The following is a 21467-nucleotide window of genomic DNA, read 5'->3' as shown; positions in this document are numbered from 1 at the left end:
TATACCGGTTTCGGTTACGGTTACGGATATTTTTTTATTTCGAAAGTTACGGTTAGGGATATCTGTGCTAAGTATAGAATGCAAATTCCAATAGTTGTCCAACACAGTTCATGCCTTACGAATAGAATGGGTACAGAAAAGATTTCTTTGGCATCTGTCACTGTTTTTTGTCTCACAAACAACAGTGACAGATCACAAGATTTCTTTTGGTCTCACAAAAAACTAACTAAACAAAAAACGCTTTTATCTTATGGGAAAAAACTCATGTACTTCAAAATGCAATCATTAAATAAGCGTAGGGACTTGCTTGACTCTGCCTACATCCGAAACTATCCGAAACCTTTGAATCGGTTATAATTACGGTTACGTATATTTTTTTATTTCGGATATCCGAAAGTTTCGGTTACGGTTACGGATATCCATAACATCCCTGGTAATAATTATAGTATTTTCCCGTAACTGACAGGGTGACACAGAGTGTTCAAAAATCTATCCTACTAATATTATAAATGCGAAAGTTTGGATGTATGGATGTCTGGATGTTTGTCACTCTTTTACGCAAAAACTACTGAACGGATTTTGAAGAAACTTTACAGTATTATTGTTTAACTCAGATTAACAATATAGGCTATAATTTATGACAATCTGTGACAAACTAAATTTCACGCGGGTGGAGCCGCGGGCAAAAGCTAGTATTAGTATACGGGTAGAATTTTGTAATGCCACCAGGAGGGAAAGTATTAATACTGTAGATAGAAAATTTTACTGAAAGAAAACATTCCTTTATTTTTTAAAAGAAAGAGAACTGCATTCAAAGATTTTCGATTTTTTTTTTCGAAAATTCACTATAATACCATAAAATTTTCTATAGGTACATAGGTAATTAAAATAATTTAAGATTTCATGGTTTGATTTATTAGAGAGATTTCATCCTTATACTGAACCCTAATGATCGATGCAATAAAAATACAGGGTGTAATTTATAACAGATTTTAGTTGGTTCCATTCCCGGGTGTGGCAAGCAAATTTTTGGAAATCATTGAATGCAGTTCTATTCCTTTTCAAAAATAAAGGAATGTTTTCTTTGAGAAAAATTTTCTATCTACAATATTAAGAGTACTTTCCCTCCAGGTGGAATTACAAAATTCCATCCTGTAGATTTACTTGGACATCATGTATGACTCAGTTTTGTTTATTAAGTCTTGGGTTAACCCATACTGATAAAATTGTTTACATTTAATTAATATAGCATATCATATTACCCATAATATTAAATTAATGTTCCCAGTTTAGTCGGAGGACGATAAGCGAGGAGGTATGTAACCTATTGAAATATTTGTTAAACTTTCCTTTAAGAGGCCATCTATAAAATTACGTCATACTTTAAGGGGGTCGACGAAGTGTGGGGGCGGGAGGGGCCCTAAATTTCGTGACGTCACATTTCAAAGTTTATTTTAATGTAAGTGATAAGTAAAACAAAAACTTTGAGCTGTTAACGAAAAACTCAAAAACATTTGCAACTCTTTATCTGTAGGAAAAGATATTATTTAAAAATTTAAAATTTTTAAGTGTCACTTTGAGAGTTTTAAACTAAAGTTATTAATAGGCCATATTTATGTTACCTATATGTATACTTAGGCCCATTACCTCTTGATTTGTGAGAGGGGCACATAGCTCGTTGAGCTGATGGCCGCTGGGGCAAGATAGTTCTTGAGTGGATATATTAATAGAAACACAAAATATAATTCATGCTTATTTCATGTATTTCCTCCGCCATTTTCCGGAGTTTCGCCCCTCACGTCACACATCATTTTACCGATCAGCCCTATGGCTTCGGCGCAGTACCTACCGATCAAAATGGTGCTGGACTCTTGAGACAAGTTAAATTACACCATATTGTAACGACATTGAGAATATTTTTTTTTAAATACCTTCGCGAAGAAAACCTTCTGTACGTAGTACTTAATATTATTCTGTGATCATAGTTACTGTCATAGTTAGGTAGTGCATCTCAGACTAAGATTCTGTCTCCGGTAGCTGCTAGACAAGTTAAATTACACCATATTGTAACGACATTGAGAATAATTTTTTTTAAATACCTTCGCGAAGAAAACCTTCTGTACGTAGTACTTAATATTATTCTGTGATCATAGTTACTGTCATAGTTAGGTAGTGCATCTCAGACTAAGATTCTCTCTCCGTCGTCCGATTCCGTCTCCGGTAGCTGCTACTAACTGCAAAAATAAGTTTGTAACAGTTTTTTTTATGTTTTTGTATTTCTTTCGCAGAGATGTGGGCACTCACCATTCTGCTGGTCGCCTGTTCTAGCGAAATAATATGGGCTCAATCAAGTACGTTACTGTTTTATTCTAAGAATTTTTTATGTATAACAGCTCCGCCAGCGACTTCGTACGCGTGAAAATAGTTTGAATAATATTTCCCCTTTTTACGACATTTTTCTTTACCGCTCCCCTATTGGCTGCAAGGTGATATTTTGTAGCTTAAAACCTTCCTTGATAAATTGGGTTATCCAACACAAAAAGAATTGTTCAAATCTGACCAGTAGTTCCCGAGATTAGCGCTATCAATCAAACAAAAAACAAAGATTCTTCAGTAAGTATACAGGGTGCTGATTTCAATCCTCGCCATATTTAGGGAGTTTATTAGGTAAATAGTTTTTCTGATTACGAATCAGTAAAAAAATTGAGTTCGAAAAATATTTAAAACGAACTTTAATTTTAGTTAGTCGTAGAAAAATTACGATTTAAACTACCTATTTTACGTGGCTTCCTTCAGAGGCTATCCGACATGATAAACGAGGAATCCACGTAGCTCGATGGTGCCACAATTCAGTTGATGTCACACGGAAAATATTCGCTAAAAAATCCACTTTCGTTTGTAATTTTTTTTGGTGGATATTTTCTGTGTGACATCATACAGGGTGTTGATTACAATCCTCGCCATATATCATAGCAATATGGCGAGGATTGTAATCAACACCCTGTATATTGTCTTAGAGTTCTATAACTAATCTTCTATAGTCTGGTCTGTGAGCACGTAGATTTTTGTCTAATGACCTCAAGCTACCCATCCTTATCGCTCGCGCGTACTTAATTATATTGCTGTCGCGACCTAGCGACGAGCGCTGGGTAGCCTGGGGTCATTGGACAAAATTCTACGTGCTCACAGACCGGGCTTTACTTGTTTTCTCCAAGGTCCGTCCTGTATCCTGGAAGGGGGTGGGTTGGGGGGTTGTGTGGAGACAGAGCAATGCGATCCAAACACCAACACCATCATTGAAGATGGCTCTAACATCATTAACGCGCGGAATGATGGGTAAGTGTTACGAACTGTGACGACCACAGATCACAGAAACTAAAGGGAGATGTGAAAAGGGGGCGGGGCCGGTGTCGCAGCAGTATGCCCAAAAACAGAACACATTGCTCGCGACATGTCAAATGTCAAACAGTTTACATTGCTTGCGTAGTAATAAAGATTATTCGAACGTTGAGTACTGATACCGCAGTGGATAATGAGCACATTCACACTAACATAATTCATTCAATCACAAGTCACTGCGTATGTAGTGGTCTGGTACGTATATTACTTTTAACGTGTGCCTACGAATAGTAGCTCTGAATTTAATGTGTGCATGACACACTCTTCGCGACATATTGTTTTTATTTTGATTACTTTGTGTGTGTGAATTTCCAATGCAACACTGAGTTTTGAACTCAGCGCATTAGTTGGCATCTCTCTATATTTCTATGGTATCTTGGGTTCTTTTTCAGGGGGTCCTGACCCCTGATATGCTATGACACGGCGCGATTAGTATCATGGCTTATGAGTTATCATCTTCAAATCCAGTCATCATCCGGGGTGCCGTTCTAAATCCTCTCTCGTTTTACAGGGACGTGATCAAATGCCCACAGCCGCAAGTTTGCTGCGCCTATATGCGCAGCGAAATGCGAAGCGCTGCCACCGAGGTATGTCTGTCAGGTCTTAAATTATATTAGACAAGCTAAAACGAGGGTAAAACACATGGAACCAACGTCTTAATCATCGAAGAACTAAGTATCAAACACTGTCTTTCTTCCATCGTCCAAAGTCGTATTCTCACTTTCTTTGGCCATAATATAATACACGTGGAGACGTCGCTTCTGTCTCTGAACGACTTGTCGTGCAGGGGAAGGTTAAGGGCACAAGAGTGCGTGGCAGGTCGCCCATGCGCTGGACTGACCAGGGTCAAAACCGCACTCAATGGTCCACTCCACGAGTGCACAAGAAAGGCTGCAGCGGGAGAAATGGCGACGGATTGCGAGGCTTGCCACTGGACCGGATGTGACGATCACGACCACTCTGGCAAGAGTTTAGCGACAAAGAAGAAGAAAAAACTTCGTGCGTTTCAGCTAAATGACGTCCCCTGCTAGACAAAGGCCTCGGACCCCAAGGATCTCCACAACGACCGGTAATGCGATGCCCTCTTCCAGACACTTCCAGTACCTCTAGCACAAGCAACTTTCGTCTTCGAATCGTTACCATCTGGTATCCGTCTACTCATTTGCCTCCTGTCCCATAAAAAAATCTTTCTGTTCAAGGAGAACCGCTGTACCAATTCAAGCACTTGTTGTGGCGTCCAAAGGCGTGTAGACGTCTCTGGCTATGTCAAGCAAAGGACCAACGAGGCCGACCCTGGCGAGTTTCCCTGGGTTGTAGACTTGATGATGTAAGTATAAGATAGTTCGCAGTTCGATGCTTATGACGCTCACCAACCAATATATTTGATAGAAGCCACGATAGCCGAACGGGATTATTCCGTGCGGAGTCTTTTCCCCAAGACAAACTTGACCTTCACTGGTTGGGTTTTTATTGGCGGTCAAGCTGTAGATCCTGGCTACACAGGAGTTGCAGCGGTGGGAACGAGAGGTGGGAATTCCCGTTAAAAAGCTTATTTTGACTAATAAAAGCTTTGATTTTCAGGAGATCTATAGATAAAGTATACCAGTATGCTGGCACTGGCTCTCTGATCCACACGCGCGTTGTCTTAACAGCGGCCCACATTGTGTATGGAAAAGACACAAATCTTTTGCTGGTCATCACCGGAGACCACGACCAGGAGAAGGCTGTGATGAAGAAGAAAGGAAAGGTAGTCACGGAAGTGGTCATTCACCCTCAATTTAATAGAGGTAAGTTATAATAAAATAAATATAAATATCCTTGGACATTTTACATTGCACCATTTATAGTCAGGCCTGCGAGCACGTAGAATTTTGTCCAATGACCCTAAGCTACCCATCCTTATCGCTCGCGCGTAATTATGTTCCTGTCGCGCTCGCACACTCACTGCAGGCGCCCGTCGCACAGTCGGGACAGCAATAAATTATATTGCTGAGAGAAGCTACCCATCCTTATTGCCCAAACTGCCCAATCTAAGTAGATTTTTAATGCAGAACAAGGCAGGTATTTGACCGCAATCCGCAGGTTAAGTGTAACGCAGTCCAGGCTGGTACCTGCTTTAACTGGAGGAGGGGATTGGGGGTTCCCTCGAAGCCGGAGTTGCTCGCTCAGCGAGCCTCTAGCCTGAGGCGGAGCTGCGGACGTATGTCCGATCTAGGACAATAACTCGCGGCTCCGTTTCATTGGGCTACGGTGGACACCGTCGGGTTTTAGTGGGTAGGCCCCGCCTTTAGTGCAGCAGCAGCCGGGGAGAGTCCCACATAACCCACTGGCGCATTCCCATCGAACAGTGTGGTATGCGCAAAGCATTTCCCGATGTTAAAAAAAATGGTACCTTCCCTATAAAAGTGCCTATTTACGCCTTGAAAAGGCCCGGATTATAGTGTTCTGGAAAGACATCAGCAGGCAACGAATTTCAGTCCCTAGCTGTTCGCATTATGAAAGAGTTAGCGAAACGTTAGTGCGAGCTGGTGGAATGTCAACAATATAGGGATGTAAGATTTTAAACTTTCGCGTTCCATTGCAATTAAAATAGTCTGCTTGTGACCACGGCTGCAGTATCGCAGCCGAAACGTCAAGCCGTGAGTACATAATGTAACTCATTAATAAACGTCGCGTTAAGACCCGTGTCTTACTATTATAATATAGGGATGGTACTCTAGCCTGTCTCTGAGAAGGAACATTATGAAACTGGAGGAAAAAATCTTATTTACAGGTAATGGTGATTACAACTATGCACTAGCCTTCCTGAGAAAATCAGCTCTAGCGGACGGACTGCCTCATGTTGGGACTGTGTGCCTACCCCCTGCGGGCTACGTGCCCACAGCTGGGACTCGCTGTGTCTTTTCTGGATGGGGGGTGGACTCAAACTTGATTAATCAGCAACAATTGGTCAAGGTATGTAACTAACTTAAGAAAAAGGTAAGTTTCCTTAGTAAGGTCTAGTATAAATAATTATTAATATTAATACTTCAAAATCCATTCATTAAAAACGTCCATCCGTCTTCGAACCTTTCGAACTCCTATGTTCTTCTGACGAATTTTGTTTCGTTGCGGGTCCTATGACAGTTTAACTTTCCCTGGGACAAACTCGACCTTCACTGGTTGGGTTGCTCCTATTGGCTATTTGACGATTGGCTTGATAGCGACTCTCTCTCGCACTCACCGTTTCGTTTGCCCCATTCGTACCAGAGCGACGTGACGTCACGGGTGCCAGGTGCGCAGTTAACTCGAGCGGGTTGTAATTTGATTACGGGACTATTCCCACCTCTCGGTCCACAAAATAACCATAAGGTCCTGTTTCCACAAAGGTGGAGCGGAGACTAGAGGAGATCTGTGAGCTGCGCGAGCTGTCAGCTGTCAGCCTACGAGTATTGCTATCTATGAAACACCGAACCGTTCCGCACATCTCCGCTCTTCTCCGCACCGCACCGCCGCTGTCAAATTCTGTAGAAAAACTCTCCGCTCGATCCATTTCCACCGAAGTGGAATAATATAATCTGATTGGTCATTCAAAAAACTTCTTTGCTTCGCTCCACACTGTTCCTTGGTGGAAACCGGGCTTAATCTTCGCTTATTATCCACAGACTGTTGTTCCAATGATGGCTCACGGAGCGTGCGAGCAGAGACTCCAGCAGGACCCAAGTCTGGGACCTGGATTCAGGCTGTTAGACTCCCTCACTTGTGCAGGGGGGGAGGTGGGGCGCGACATCTGTGGGGGAGGGGGAGGTTCACCCTTAGTGTGCCCGATGGAGGTAAGTATTTTTTTTATCCACAGCGAAAACTCTTGGCCTATATCTCACCTGATGGGAAGTGATGATCAGGTTGAAGGTGGAACCGAGTTTCACTCGGTATCCTCTTCGGTCCACCGCTGAACATAGGAAGCCCAATGATTTCTATAATGACTGGTTGGTAGCGGCCAGCTTCCAGCGCCTTCGTGCTACCTTTATGAGGTCGTCGGTCCACCTTTTGGAGTGGACGTCCTACACACTTTCCGGTACGCACTACGTGGCCTCCACTCCAGAACCTTGCTGCCTTTCGACCGTCAGTTCTGCGTACTTTGTCCTGCCCATTGCCACATCAGCTAGCTAAAATCTATGGCTATGTCAGCAACTTTAGTTCGGTTGCGGATCTTCTTTTTCTTGTCCTGTCAACAACAAAACTACATAGAGCCAGCCCAAAACTCTGATACAAGAGTGGCGTTGTCAGTGCGTGCAGTTGTTTGGGCACGATGGGCACGGCATCATGACGCTTCATCGACTGGGGATCACAACCACACGTGCTCTCCAAGATTCTCCTTATGAAATATGTATTATTTATTATTCTTCCAGGACTATCCGGAGCGCTACGTTCAGATCGGGATAGTCACCTGGGTGACTTCTGGGTGCGGCATCAATGGGTCACCAACCGTCTTCGCCGACGTCTCCAAGGTCCGCTCTTGGATAGACCAGCAGTTGGCTAATCGAAGCTTTTATATTAACTGATACTAAAATTACAGAAAATTTTAATGGCATAACAAATGAATAATAGAAATCTTATATTCTTTGCAATTTTGTGTTTCATTACAACTAGCGGCCGCCCGCGACTTCCGTTTTACGCTCTTAGGGGTGGAGTTTCGTAAAATCCGTTCTTAGTGAGCACCTACGTTCTAAGAGGAACCCCAATGCAAAATTTGAGACTCATAGCACTTGTAGTTTCTGATATATCGTGATGAGTGAGTGAGTCAGTCAGTCAGCCAATCATCAGTGACCTTTCGCTTTTATATAATTATACTCGTAGATAACAAAAAACCTATAAATTGCTTAAACTAGATCTGGTGAATGTCGCGGGAAGCATCTGGAATCTGGATGCGGGCGGCGCAGGACCGGTCGTTGAGGAAATCCTTGGGGCAGGCCTTTGTACAGCAGTGGACGTCATTTGGCTGAAACACTGACCAAAAACAGGACTCTCTTTTCCATCCATTGCAACTCCTGTGTGCCCAGGATCTACAGCTTGACATCAAATGAAACCCAACCAGTATAAAGGTTGCGTGTATTCCCAGTGAAGTTGTCTCAAGATGGAACTACTGGGATTTTTTTTTCACAGATGCCATTAACTGGACTACTGGGCCCCGCCGCATCTGTTTAGGTTCAGCCTGATCGCTATCGCTGCACGCCGGCTGATCGCGTGTGATCGCGTTGGTTTGACTGAACCTTTAGTAATACTTATTACGAATCATGACAGATTAAGTATCACAAGACATGACTGTGACTACTTGTGGATAAAAAAATTTTATCCTTTCCTAGTAGGTAGTCACCCAGTAGTTTTTTATAAAAAAAATAAAACTCGTAAGATCATTTACAATCAGCTCGTGTATTTGACACATTGGCAACATTATTATGTGGAAGAGAGAGAATAGTAGCTATGAATATAGTAATGAATTAAGCTTAAAACTAAATAAACAGGTTTCCAATTAATGATTCCTTATAACTCGAGATTTTGTTATAATAAAGACAAAAAATCTTCAAAATCTTTACAACTCCCAAAGATGTCGACGCATTTGGAAAAATCAGTATTGTGATAGTTTTTTCAGTATATCTAATTCATTCCTATGCTTAATTCTTTCACAAAGTTGTCCAGCTGTTCATCAAGCCAGGGCCTGACTGCAGCCACGTTTGCGAAGGCCATTGGGGCGCCGTCTTTGCCGCAATCAGTTGTCCAGGTCACGATACCAATCTGGAAGAAACGGCCTGGCTGACCCTGGAACAAAGAATTCCAAAAATCAAACACATTGAGCTGAGCCAAGCTTGACTATGGACGTGAGGACTAGACATACGCCATCCTTAAAAACTGAATGATTCTACTTCTTGTTGCAAATTGATTGATCCCTACGCAGCTACGTGATCGAAACAGAAATGAGGAGATCCATAGGAAAACCAGAATTACCGACATAGCCCGCAGAATCACTAAAATCAAGTGGCAGTGGGCGGGGCACATAGCTCGTAGAGCTGATGGCCGCTGGGGCAGAAAAGTTCTTGAGTGGCGACCACGGGCCGGAAGACGTAGTTTGGACAGGGGTACCCCCTACTATGTAGACCGACGATCTGGTGAAGGTCGCGGGAAGTACCTGAATGCGGGCAGTTCAGGACCGGTAGTTATGAAAATCTTTGAGGGAGGCCTTTGTCCAGCAGTGGACGTCAGTTGGCTGAAACTGAAACGAACTCAATAGCCGTCATATACACAACACTATATTCGCGCAGAGCAGTCGCCCGGCAAGCGGAAAGTCGTGGGTTCAATTCCCGCCTAAGGCAGTTCGATTTTTTCAAGTTATTTATAATTATCAAATTAGTTTGAGATGCGACTCTTAACGCTAAAAATTAAATAAATATCTTTGTCATGATTGGTATTGAAGAAACTTTTGAACGTTTAGTAAATAAAGTTTTTACCTCCATGGGGCACACTAGGGGTGAACCCCCCGCTCCCCCGCAGAGGTTGCGGGTCCCCTCCCCCCCTGCACAGGTGAGGGAGGGGAGGAATCGGAACCCTGGTCCCAGCGTAGGGGCTTGCTGGAATCTTCGCTCGCACTCAGCATGACCCATCATCGGCACATCAACCTGTGAATAAATAAATAAATAAATATCCTTGGACATTTTACACTGCGCTTCTAGTCCCAAACTAAGCAAAGCTTGTACTATGGGTACTAGACAACGGATATAAACATACTTAAATACTTTTTTTTTGTAAATAAATACTTATTATACATAGAAAACAAACACCCAGTCCAATACAAACAAATATGTTCATGCACACAAATGTTTGTACTGTGCGGGAATCGAACCCGCTACCTCCGGAATAGTAGTCCGTTTCGAACCACTACACCAAACGGCCGACTACCACTACACCAAACGGCCGACTACCACTACACCAAACGGCCGACTAATAAATAATATGAATTGTAAAATAATATGAATAATAAAATAATATGAATTTTAAAACATTAGGGCAGGGTTTCCCAAACTATGATCGAACATTGAGTGGGCCCTGCCTGTAGAACGACACACCACCCTAACCATCCAACCGCGCTGGGCAGCGGGCGAAAATTCCTATAGGTGGCTCCCGAGTTTGGGAACTTGTATTAGATGAGTCGTAGCCCAGACAACTTTGGGAACCACTGCATTAGGGTACAGTCAAGTGGGACGCTTTCACTAGTGAGTTATTAGTGCACAGTAGTCTATTAAGAATACCAATAAAAAGATAAGTATAACCTTTAATTATTAATCGATAAAAGATGACACTTTTTTATTCATTTTATTATTAGGTTTAATTTGTATTTTTCCATTTAATTTATGTTACTATTGTTACGTTCCTATCTTTTTCGCTTGTCTATTGTATTGGATTGTCTGTAAAAATAGGCTTATAATAGGTTAAAATAGGCTTGGAAATAAATAAATAAATAGGCAGAAAACAGAAGTGGGAAAAGTCCTGTTAGGTTAGGTTAGTTTATAGCTAAGTTAGGCCCGGTTTTTTGATTCGTAGTTAAAATAACCAATGGTCAAATTTGACAGATGTCAAATGGCAAGTGGTTAAATATCAGAAAAAAAAGTTTTTCGAAGTCAGATGCTATTTAACTAACCTTTACCAGCTGGTTCTGATTTTCCAAATGATAATCAACCCCCCACCCGGCGAACACGCAGCGAGTCCCAGCAGGGGGCGCGTAGTCTGCTGGGGGAAGGCACACAGTCCCAGCGCTGGGAAGATTGTCTTTAAGTGCCGATTCTGTTAGGAAGATCAGTCCGAAGTTGTAGTCGCCGTTAGCTGCAAAATTTAAATAGAACCGATTACAACCGCGCCCGCTGCGGTCGAAAACCGCGTCGTGAGTTGTGCATTAGTTTTTACATAAGTATCTGCATTCTACAGAAGCTGAGGGCCCGCAACCGCCGCGGGCGCGGGTGAAAATCGCGCCATGAGTTCTTAGCCTTAAGCGCTAGAAATATAGTAAGTACAAAAAAAAAACAAAACAACTTATTGTAAAACCACTCACTTCCGTCATATTGTTCGTGTATGGTGCAATATTGGACCGTCTTCGATCTTTTCTCCATCACCTTCTTCTTCTGGTCATGTTCCCCGATGACAGCGATTAAATTATCCGGATTCTTGCCAAATAATACATGAGCTGCTGTCAAAACCACCCGCTCGTGGATGAGTGATCCAGTTCCTACATACTTGTATTTAGCTGCAGTCGCTAAAATATTGTTTACGCTGAAACGAAATTCAACAACATCATCATCATTTCAGCCATAGGCCTCCCCCAATGATTCCATAATGACCGGTTGGTAGCGGCCTGCATCCAGCACCTTCCGTCCATTGCTGTACATAGGCCTCCCCCAATGATTTCCACAATTACCAGCTTTCCTGCTACTTTTATGAAATCATCGGTTCACCTTATGGGTGGACGTCCTACGCAGCGCTTTTCAGTTAAAACAAAACCCAAGTAGCATTTTACTCCATTTAAGAGTTCACATTTAGTTCCAATGTGTACTTAAAGCATTAGTACAGTTCACTCGTGATGTATAAGCTGTATTATTGCAATTAATTACACCTATACCTGTCTAAGGGACTTATAGGAGTGTAGACTAGTGTAGAGTTATACTTTAATACGATTGTTGGTGTTATAATACTCTAACAACTATCCTTTAGTCAGCCGTCTGACTAAGAGCATTATAGGAGGGTAGAGATACGGCAACCGCTGTTTAACGGCCTACTTGTACGATGTTATAGAGCTAGCATTTTAATAGAACACACGTGGTCATTTATAAAGCCAAAGGCTGTTATGTTTACTTGTTTTAGACTGTTATACAGCTAGTAGCTGTAGTAGGACTTGTTTGTGATAATTAAAATAACCTTTTTTTACTATCTGTACAAAAGTGTTTCAATGGTTCGCATGTGCACTGTAGGCTGTTAAAAGGACTATATGTGTTGTCCATTAACATCAATAGCAGTTTATTTGTCCACAAGTACTACTCTTATTTGCTTTAAGCTGAACATGAATGTGAATAAGATATTCTATTACACATTTCCCCAAGCCTGTTTTTAGTTGTTCATGGTGGTTCTGTACATGATGCAGAGGAAAATATTATGCCTGAACCTGAAATTTCCTTTCAAAATATTCAGATATCAGAGTATGATGATTGCAGTTCTAGTGATAGTGAACACCATTTTGATTTGGACAATTATTTAACCTTTCGCAAAAAAATAAGAACATGGGCTATTGAAAATCGTATTCCTCATTCCGCTTTGAATAAATTGTCAAGCATAATAAACGAATTTAAACCGGGAACACTACCGTCTGATGCTTTAGGTATTCATACTTGACTATTAGTACCTGGTCTAGGCGATTTAACGGACATTAATAATTTTTATTGCGGATTTCTAAAATTTCAGTATTTGAAAGAATTATAGATACACAATTGACCTGAACTAGGTACATCTTAAAGCTGTACATAAGTTCACATTAGAATAAATTTATAGACATTAGCGCTGTAGTGGTACAAATGTGGAATTTCATATAGATAACAGCATTCTAACAGAACACATGTGAACCTAATATACGCTCACCGCATTAAATTGGGGTTATAACAGTTCACATAGCCGTATTTCATTTCCACCATTTTGTTCTACATAACCTAAAATATTTACCAAATAAATCTCCAAAATTAATGCAGATTTATCACAAAATTCGCAGATAGAGCGATTGAGTTTTGGTTTCATGTTATAATTAATTACCGTAATATAATTATTATGCCAATACAATATCAAAAACTGAAAATTGTAGATTTCCTCTCAGCCAGTTTTAAATATTTTAAAATGAATATCGCGTTTTTACAGAGGCGCGTAAATATTTTAGCTGTAAATATGTATACATTTCACGATAAAGTTGCATTCCCAATGGCATTAACATTATTAAGTATTTAAAACCCGTGTTATTATTTGCATAAATGATTATCCGCCCGATTTGTTTCCCTCTTGGCACTCACGTACAAATACCAAACTAATATTAAAATGTGGAAATAATTTAGGACACACGTGAACTTTATGTAGCATTGGAGTACTTTTGTCGGACTTTATAACTTTGAAAGCTGAGCATTTAGCCACTTGTTACTCTTTATTACACTCACGTACGTTGTATGGTTCACACTGCGTCCCATATAGTGCCGTAAGTCAGCCTTAAGTCCGATGTTACTACTTAAACTGCTATTATAATGCTATTATACTGCTAATGTACAGCCATAGTGAACTTAAGGCTGTCTAATTTGTGCCCAAACTGGTTCTATAAAAGCATTATAGCAAGCTATACATCTCGTATACAGCTGACATACACAGCTTGTGGAGTACATGTGAACGACTAGACATACTATATAGAACCCCGAATGCTACTTGGGAATCCATTGCTGGCCGATGGGGAAGCAAGGATCTGGAGCGGATGCCACGTACAATATCAGCCACAGGACGTCCACTGCTGAACATAGGCCTCCCCCAATGATTTCCATAATGGCCGGTTAGTAGCAGCCTGCGTCCAGCGCCTTCCGGTTACCTTTATGAGGTCGTCAGTCCACCTTGTCGGTGGACGTCCTACGCTACGCTTTTCTGTACGTCGCCTCCGACTTTTATACTCACATCATCAAGTTGACAGCCCAGGGAAACTCGCCGGGTTCTGCTTCGTCAGTCATAGTTTTATGGAAGTTCGAAACTTTCGCGCGTTTTTGGACGCCACATTTCTGTAAAATAAAATTTAAAATATAAAATAGCTAAGAAGTTATAAATATATATACGGCCGTGTGGTGACGGCAGAGTAGAATAAATTTGTCACCAACCCCTACTCTTCCCGCGGGTGTCGTAAGAGGCGACTTAGGGACTACACATCAAACAGAGAACGGGCAGCAACGCTCTCTGACAAACATAAATCTTTTAAACTGCGATCTCCAATCCGCCTGCCAAGCGTGGGGATTATGGCAAAACCCTCTACTATAGTGGAGGAGGCTCATAGTCCAGCAGTGGACTGTAAAGGGCTGTTGATGATGATGATGAAGAAGTTATAAAATAGCCAACCGGGCAACATGGAAAGCATTGGGGGAGGCCTATGTTCAGCAGTGGACGTCCTACGGCTGAGATGATGATGAGTGGAGGCCTCGTACCGGAAAGCGCAGCGTAGGACGTCCACCCACAAGGTAGAGGGAAGGCGCTGGATGCAGGCCGCCACCAACCGGCCATTGTGGAAATCATTGGGGGAGGCCTTGGACGAATAAACGTGGTTTATTCGTCCAAGGGGGAGGCCTATGTTCAGCAGTGGACGTTCTATGGCTGAAAATTATGATGATGATGATGAAGAAGTTATAACAGAAAATAAAATGTTTGACAGATTTTCATTAAAATAATAAATGTGGCTAAGACAAGCTATAAAGGACGTAGCACACTTATCAACCCGGAAAGGGATCGTAACCGTATCAACTTGAGGCGGTCAGTATTCTTTGTATGAAACTCCATACTGCAACGCACACTTATTGCACCGTAACGTAAACGCCTCGCCTCGCTTTTGACAGCTCGCGAAATGCGATACGGTGTTGATCCCTTTCCGAGTTGATAGTCTGCTATCTAATCTAAATATACATATAACTTAAAGGTAACTGACTGACTGACTGACATAGTGATCTATCAACGCACAGCCCAAACCACTGGACGGATCGGGCTGAAATTTGGCATGCAGGTAGATGTTATGACGTAGGCATCCGCTAAGAAAGGATTTTGCGAAACTCCACCCCTAAGATCAGATCTCATGACTGTAGTGCTAAGTTTCTAACTCGAATTAAAACCTCGTTGCTGGAGTCGATTAAAAATAATCGCAGATCAATAATTTTGGTGTCCACCTTGGCGTATCTAGGGTTATTTTTCAGGAAGAGCCGGCCCCTGACGTGCTGATAGATACGGGGGAATAAAAATTACGTACCTCGACGCTGTCAGTTCCCGTTGTTGTTGTTGTTGTTGTTGTTGTTGTTGTTGTCCAGTTGTTTGTGAACGAACAGCATACTTGAGGCTGAGGACACTGGATCAGATTTCTGTAAACAGAATAGCGGTTTTTTATTAGCAATTAAGGCTTTTACAAAAATCACTTTTAGTGGGGAATTGAGAAGTTGCGACTTCCATAGAAAATTACACCACGGCTGTCGCCGAGAATGTATCTAAAAAACCAGCCAAGTGCGAGTAGGACTCGTGCACGAAGGGTTCCGTACGACACACAAAGCTGTGTAGGTCATTTATTTTGAAAAGATAAAAAATAATTTTATATTAAAAATAAAATCTTAAAAGCTGTATTTACCAGAATCTTACTAATAAACATTCTTGGTGCCAAATAAACAGTTTTTCTTTCTTTCTAATATTATAAATGCGAAAGTTTGGATGTCTGGATGTTTGTTACACTTTCACGCAAAAACTACTGAACGGATGTTGATGAAACTTTATGGGTGTGTAATGTATGATATAACTACATATCATATAATACTTAGAGGATATAACATCAAATTATATAAAATCATTTAATATAATAATTATTTACTATAATAAACGAATAATATAATTTTAAAACGAATAATTTTAAGACAAATAACTAACAACTGATATAAAATGGTTTGATATAATGAATATTTTCTATAAAACTTACAATGTATACTATTTAAAACAAATAACATTCAAATCATATAAAAATAAAATGTCGAACAATCAAATGAGATAAAATTATTTTCCTATAAAACTTAAATCATATAACAATAATAATAATTTTATATAAAGTTCAATTGTTATAATAAGCATTGCATGCAGCAAGCAAGCAAGCAAACAAGCAAGCTAGCAAACGAGCAAGCAAGCAAGCGAACAAGCAAGCAAGCTAGCAAGCAAGCTAGCATGCAGGCAAGCAAGCAGGCAAGCAAGCTAGCATGCAGGCAAGCAAGCTAGCAAGCAAGCTAGCAAGCAAGCTAGCAAGCAAGCTAGCAAGCAAGCAAGCTAGCAAGCAGGCAAGCAAGTAGCCAAGCAAGCAGGCAAGCAAGCAAGCAAGCAGGCAAGCAGGCAGGCAAGCAAGCAGGCATGCAGCATGCAAATTTGACTAAAAACTTTAGACTTCTGTCACGGCTCCGGCACTGCGGGGCTCTGGCGGTCCCTCGCGTGCTAATCGTCGCAGATGGCTTTCGCTCGACACCGCGTCTTCGGCTTGCTGGCCGGCTTCGCCGGCCAGCCTCAGCCGCGGCGCCTCGCTTCCAGCCACCTGCTCCTCAGCCCGCGGGCCGCCTCGCCCCTCCGTGCCTACGCGCTTCTAAATTACACTCTAGGGGTAGGGCAGACAAGACTACGTGGAGTCGGTTTTACGGCGATTCGTTTTTGTCACTAAAGTCATTTATAAGTCAAGCTAAAGAAGAACATACTAAAAGTTATATCTATCAGAAATTATATCAATTATAGAGTACTTATACCAAATAGTCGTTATAACAAATAATATTTATTTTATGTAATGGTTATATGAAATATTATTTATATTAATGAAAAATTACATCAAATGAGTCTTAGATTAAGTAAGGTTTATATCAAATGTCTTTATGCGTTTTGATTGGTATCTGAAATGACATTATTAGAAATGATTTATTATATGAAGTAAACATTTTATGTTAAAAAATTATATCAAGTGTTATTATAACATACGTTTATTATACAATATGAACGTTATTGAAATGAATTTATATCATATAAACTTATATAAACTGTCACGCACCCAAACTTTATAGTATCATTGTTTATAACCCAGAATAACATTTAAGCTATAATTTATGACGTGACAAACTAAATTTCACGCGGGTGAAACCGCGGGAAAAAGCTAGTTGTAAATAAAAACCTTTAATGGTATTTGTTGGTAAAAAGTAAGTGAAAAATGTATGTAGGTATATTCTTCTGTCTTTACTTTTGCATTTAAATAATATTAGTACGGATTTAAGGTCAAAGCACACTTAGCAACTCGGAAAGGGATCAACACCGTATCGCCTTTCGCCGCGAGACCGTTACGTTACGGTGCGGACAATTGAGCGTTGCCGTACAGTTTCATACAAAGAATACTGACCGCCTCGAGTTGATACGGTTATGATCCCTCTCCGTCCGGGTTGATATAAGTGTGCTTCGTCCTTTATCTGTACTTACTGCTCATATCCTGGCTTGATGATGTTCGACTGATCTCCGATGATTGTGTTCGTGGCAGCATCGCACCGCTCGTAAGAGATGCACACACCTAAGTCGCCATTTTTAAGTGCACACGCAGGACCTTGGAAGAAAAATACAGAAGATCGCATCAAAAATACCTTAGAAATAAGATACTCCGCAGAAGTGGCCTGTAGCAGACGAGACGAAGTAAATCGCAAGACTTGGGCTGGTTTTAGTGTCCCGCGGACCGGCCGATGCGGACCCGCTCCGCACGGCCAATCTATATGAACTTCTAGGGAGCGTTTTAGAGTAATGCGGTCCGGAGGAACCGCTCCGCTCCCTAGCAGTTCATACAGATCGGCTCACGATCCGCACTGACAGTCCGTGTGACACTAAAACCAGACTTGGAGAGAGATCAAACGCGAAGCTCAAGACCGAACTTTGTGGACGTCCTCCGCCCCATCTAGGGGATATAGGACCTTAAGTCAAGTGAGTAAGTCAAGCAGAGGTAGGACTTGCTTTGATTCTGATGGTTGGTACGAAGGTCGAAGTTTGTTGCCATAAAAACAATGTTAACAGCATTGTTGTGTTCCGGCAGTTAGAGGTAAGACGGACTATTCCCACCTCTCGTTCCCACGCTGCAACTCCTGTGTAGCCAGGATCTACAGCTTGACCGCCAATAAAAACCCAACTAGTAAAGGTCAAGTTTGTCCCGGGGGAAAGTTAACCCTTTTCTTGGCATTGTGCATTTATAGATACGTTGACCAAAACAAAAATATGGGGGAGAAACCAAAAACTATTTTCAAAAGTTTTTTTAATATAAAGTTAGCCCAAATACTACAGATTGTGTTACACAGTATAGAATCGCTACAGGCTGCACAGATTTAACAGTAATATGCAAAATTTCAGACCGTTGACAGGCGTCTACGCACCGGCTGATAATTTTTATTATTTTCGGTGTTTTATTTTAAAGAATATTGGTGGTTATTTGTAGTAATATGGATAGTAAATAAATGTTTCTTGATGATAGTGCTGTTTTTTCATCCCAAAACTTGTATATAGTACGCAGCATATATCAACGGATTTAAGACTGGACTGGCACCACCTTGCAATGTCATCCTCTCATTATCTGTAATGTAAATTATTTTAAAAATGTGTTTAAAAAAATAAAATGATCGTTTTATTATTTCAATAATCTGACCTCTCAACTCAACACAACACCTTTGTTCGCAACTGTACTGACGAAACCTCGATATTATACCGTTCATTTAAGATGGCAAGCCTTATGTATGGAACGGTCGCTTTTTTGTGACCTTTATAATTTGGTCGACTTATAGAAGAATTCCTGATATTTTTTTGCAGTTCGATAACTTTCTTATAAATCGTAATATAAAGCTGAAATTAACAGGATAGCTTATTCAAGGAACATTTTAATTTGTCCATTGTATGCCATGTTCCCTTGTTATAAGGGAATTGCGTATTCGGCCACGAAAGTAAGACTTAAAATAAATTAAATCTCTTGAAATCTCTCTTTTGCGCAAAGCCACATCATTTATATTTACTTACTGTGGTTATAAAGGTGTACCAAGGGTACATGCTACACCTTTTTATTCGATTGTAAGAGTACTGGTTTACTCACAAATCCGTTTTATCTGATTTTCGAAATCATATAATTACACTGGTGTTTATCATTCAAATTAATGACTAATGTTTGAACTAATTTGGACGTATCAAGGTCTATCATTGGTATTTTTTTCAAAATTCTGCGTTGAGCCATTTACGAGATCTGGGACATCACAAAACATTACCCCAGCAAAATTCTGAATAACTTGAGAACCGGAAGTACCGGAACACGAACAAATTTTGCTATTCGTGGACAAATCACTACGCAACAAAAGCTATCTATCAATGTATTTGGTTTTCCGGGACAGAACGACTTTCAAAAAAAAATTTTGCCAGGGTAATGTTTGAAACGTTACCCCAGCAAAATCTGTTTTTTCCTAATAACTTTAAAAGTATAATTTGAACGAATTTTGCTATTAGTGGACAAATTTCTGCTCACGATGGACTAATTATCTGCTATACTCTCGACTCTCTAAAGCACAACATTTATAAAAATTTTGCTGCGGTAATGCACTCTACCTTTACAGGGTCATAAGTTGAGACTAAGTTTAAGATCACCACCTATGTACACTTATGAAGCAATAAATGATTATGATTATGATTACTATGTGCCCTGCCCATGGCACAAAATATAACAGAAGGTAAACTCATGTATGTACCTCGCTTTGCATACCTCTCTCGCTCGCACGCTCGGCCGTCGCGCTAGGGTTGTCTTGTCATGTGTTGCGTTTATTTCGTTATGATAGAAAAATGTTACTCTTAATACTATGCAAGAAAGACAATAACAGATATCCACGTATACTTATTTATATTTAGTACGTTATTATAGTAATAGTTTGCAAACAAATACACGAGAAGGAAGTAGTATTTAGTTGAGTGGTTGACACTATTATACAATCCAACTAATATTATAAATGCGAAAGTTTGGATGTCTGGATGTTTGTTGCTCTTTCACGCAAAAACTACTGAACGGATTTTGATGTAACTTTACAGTATTATTGTTTATAACCCTGAATAACATATAGGCTATAATTTATGACGATCTGTGACAAACTAAATTTCACGCGGGTGAAGCCGCGGGCAAAAGCTAGTTATCCAATAATTCCTAAAACCTCTCTAAAACAATTCGATATTCCTAATAATTGAGTTGGCTTTATAACTTACTTACCTCCCCGAATCAACTGGTAATTTAAAAAATGAAAATTCGGTATTTAATGATGAGTTTAAGCAACCAAATACCGAACAATTATAATACGACTTTTTCTGTTCACTCATTTTCGTCAATTTCGCAAAACAAAATAATATCACAGGCGGTTGACCGGCGCGTGACTCAAGCGAACCACAGCGAACGTGTGACGAACGTCTGTCGCGCCACACGTCGCGCTCGCATTCGTCCAAGACAGAACCCCGATTACGGTAATTTTTAACGTCAACAATCCAGACACGCTTCTCGATTCTGCGATACGATTGGTCGTTCAACAGCGTACGTCAGCTGTTTTGACCAATCGTATTGCAGAATCAGAAACGCGTCTGGATTGTAGACGTTAAAAGTTACCGTAATCGGGGCTCAGTCTTGCTAGAGCGGTGTCTATGTGTGCGTGACTCGAGCGCGTTTAGTATGGAGTTTGTCTTCTGTTATATTTTGTGCCCATGGCCACTTCAGCTTGCTAATCCGTGGGATTATCAGTTAGTAAAAAGCACTTCAAGACTAACTTTCAAAATATTTTATGAAAAAAGAAAGTACTTACTTAATTGAGCCCATATTGCACCAAAATAAGTGAACAACAAAATGCATTGTTCTCTCCACATAATGAATTAAAACAAGGAAAATATTCTAAAACACGACCTCTCCAACCGAGAGTAATTTCATTTTAAATAATTGATAATAATGTATTTATAGGGAAATACAATAGCAAGGCACTTCTACCTACGTTGTTATATTAAATCCAACAAAATGTATAGGTACAATTTTATCTAAATACCTACTCGTACTTGTTATTTTGTAAGGTTTTATCACTAGTTAGGTATTATTACAAGTAGGTAGGCACAGTCGACAGCACGTCAACGTAAACATTGTGGTATCTTACGTAGTTGCGATAAAAGCGACTTTGCAACGAAAATGTATAGTCTGATGTGCTGTCGTCTGTACATTAACGCCCGATTCCCATATTCAATCCTTG

The 21467-nt window shown here is 40.6% G+C and overlaps 2 protein-coding genes across 2 annotated transcripts; one reads left to right on the top strand and one right to left on the bottom strand.

The window, feature by feature from the left end:
• The first annotated feature begins 1233 nt into the window (after nucleotides 1-1233).
• On the top strand, nucleotides 1234-8006 carry LOC135085855 (phenoloxidase-activating factor 2-like). Its single transcript, XM_063980640.1, has 9 exons — nucleotides 1234-1315; nucleotides 2289-2351; nucleotides 3216-3336; nucleotides 3911-3986; nucleotides 4599-4726; nucleotides 4981-5186; nucleotides 6173-6354; nucleotides 7044-7211; nucleotides 7788-8006. Exons 2-9 carry the CDS (start codon nucleotides 2291-2293, stop codon nucleotides 7938-7940), a joined length of 1095 nt encoding a protein of 364 aa, XP_063836710.1. The 5' UTR covers nucleotides 1234-1315; nucleotides 2289-2290; the 3' UTR covers nucleotides 7941-8006.
• Nucleotides 8007-8788: 782 nt separating this feature from the next.
• On the bottom strand, nucleotides 8789-21213 carry LOC135086189 (phenoloxidase-activating factor 2-like). Its single transcript, XM_063980991.1, has 8 exons — nucleotides 21036-21213; nucleotides 17665-17785; nucleotides 15437-15545; nucleotides 14110-14210; nucleotides 11477-11694; nucleotides 11069-11250; nucleotides 9882-10049; nucleotides 8789-9195 (listed from the first exon to the last, which is right to left on the bottom strand). Exons 1-8 carry the CDS (start codon nucleotides 21094-21096, stop codon nucleotides 9034-9036), a joined length of 1122 nt encoding a protein of 373 aa, XP_063837061.1. The 5' UTR covers nucleotides 21097-21213; the 3' UTR covers nucleotides 8789-9033.
• Nucleotides 21214-21467: the final 254 nt, after the last annotated feature.

This window comes from Ostrinia nubilalis, chromosome 30 (genome assembly GCF_963855985.1).
Source record: "Ostrinia nubilalis chromosome 30, ilOstNubi1.1, whole genome shotgun sequence".
NCBI lineage: Eukaryota > Metazoa > Arthropoda > Insecta > Lepidoptera > Crambidae > Ostrinia > Ostrinia nubilalis.
Note: the sequence above shows the minus strand (reverse complement) of the source record. Positions and strands in the feature narration are given on the sequence as shown.

Coding starts and splice junctions, on each gene's coding strand:
- LOC135085855 (XM_063980640.1), top strand. CDS start 2,291: ATGTGGGCACTCACCATTCTGCTGGTCGCCTGTTCTAGCGAAATAATA. Junction 2,352..3,215: donor AATAATATGGGCTCAATCAA/GTACGTTACTGT, acceptor GTTTTCTCCAAG/GTCCGTCCTGTATCCTGGAA. Junction 4,727..4,980: donor TGGGTTGTAGACTTGATGAT/GTAAGTATAAGA, acceptor TTTGATTTTCAG/GAGATCTATAGATAAAGTAT.
- LOC135086189 (XM_063980991.1), bottom strand. CDS start 21,096: ATGTGGAGAGAACAATGCATTTTGTTGTTCACTTATTTTGGTGCAATA. Junction 15,546..17,664: donor ATCAAGCCAGGATATGAGCA/GTAAGTACAGAT, acceptor TTCTGTTTACAG/AAATCTGATCCAGTGTCCTC. Junction 9,196..9,881: donor CCCTAGTGTGCCCCATGGAG/GTAAAAACTTTA, acceptor TCTTTGTTCCAG/GGTCAGCCAGGCCGTTTCTT.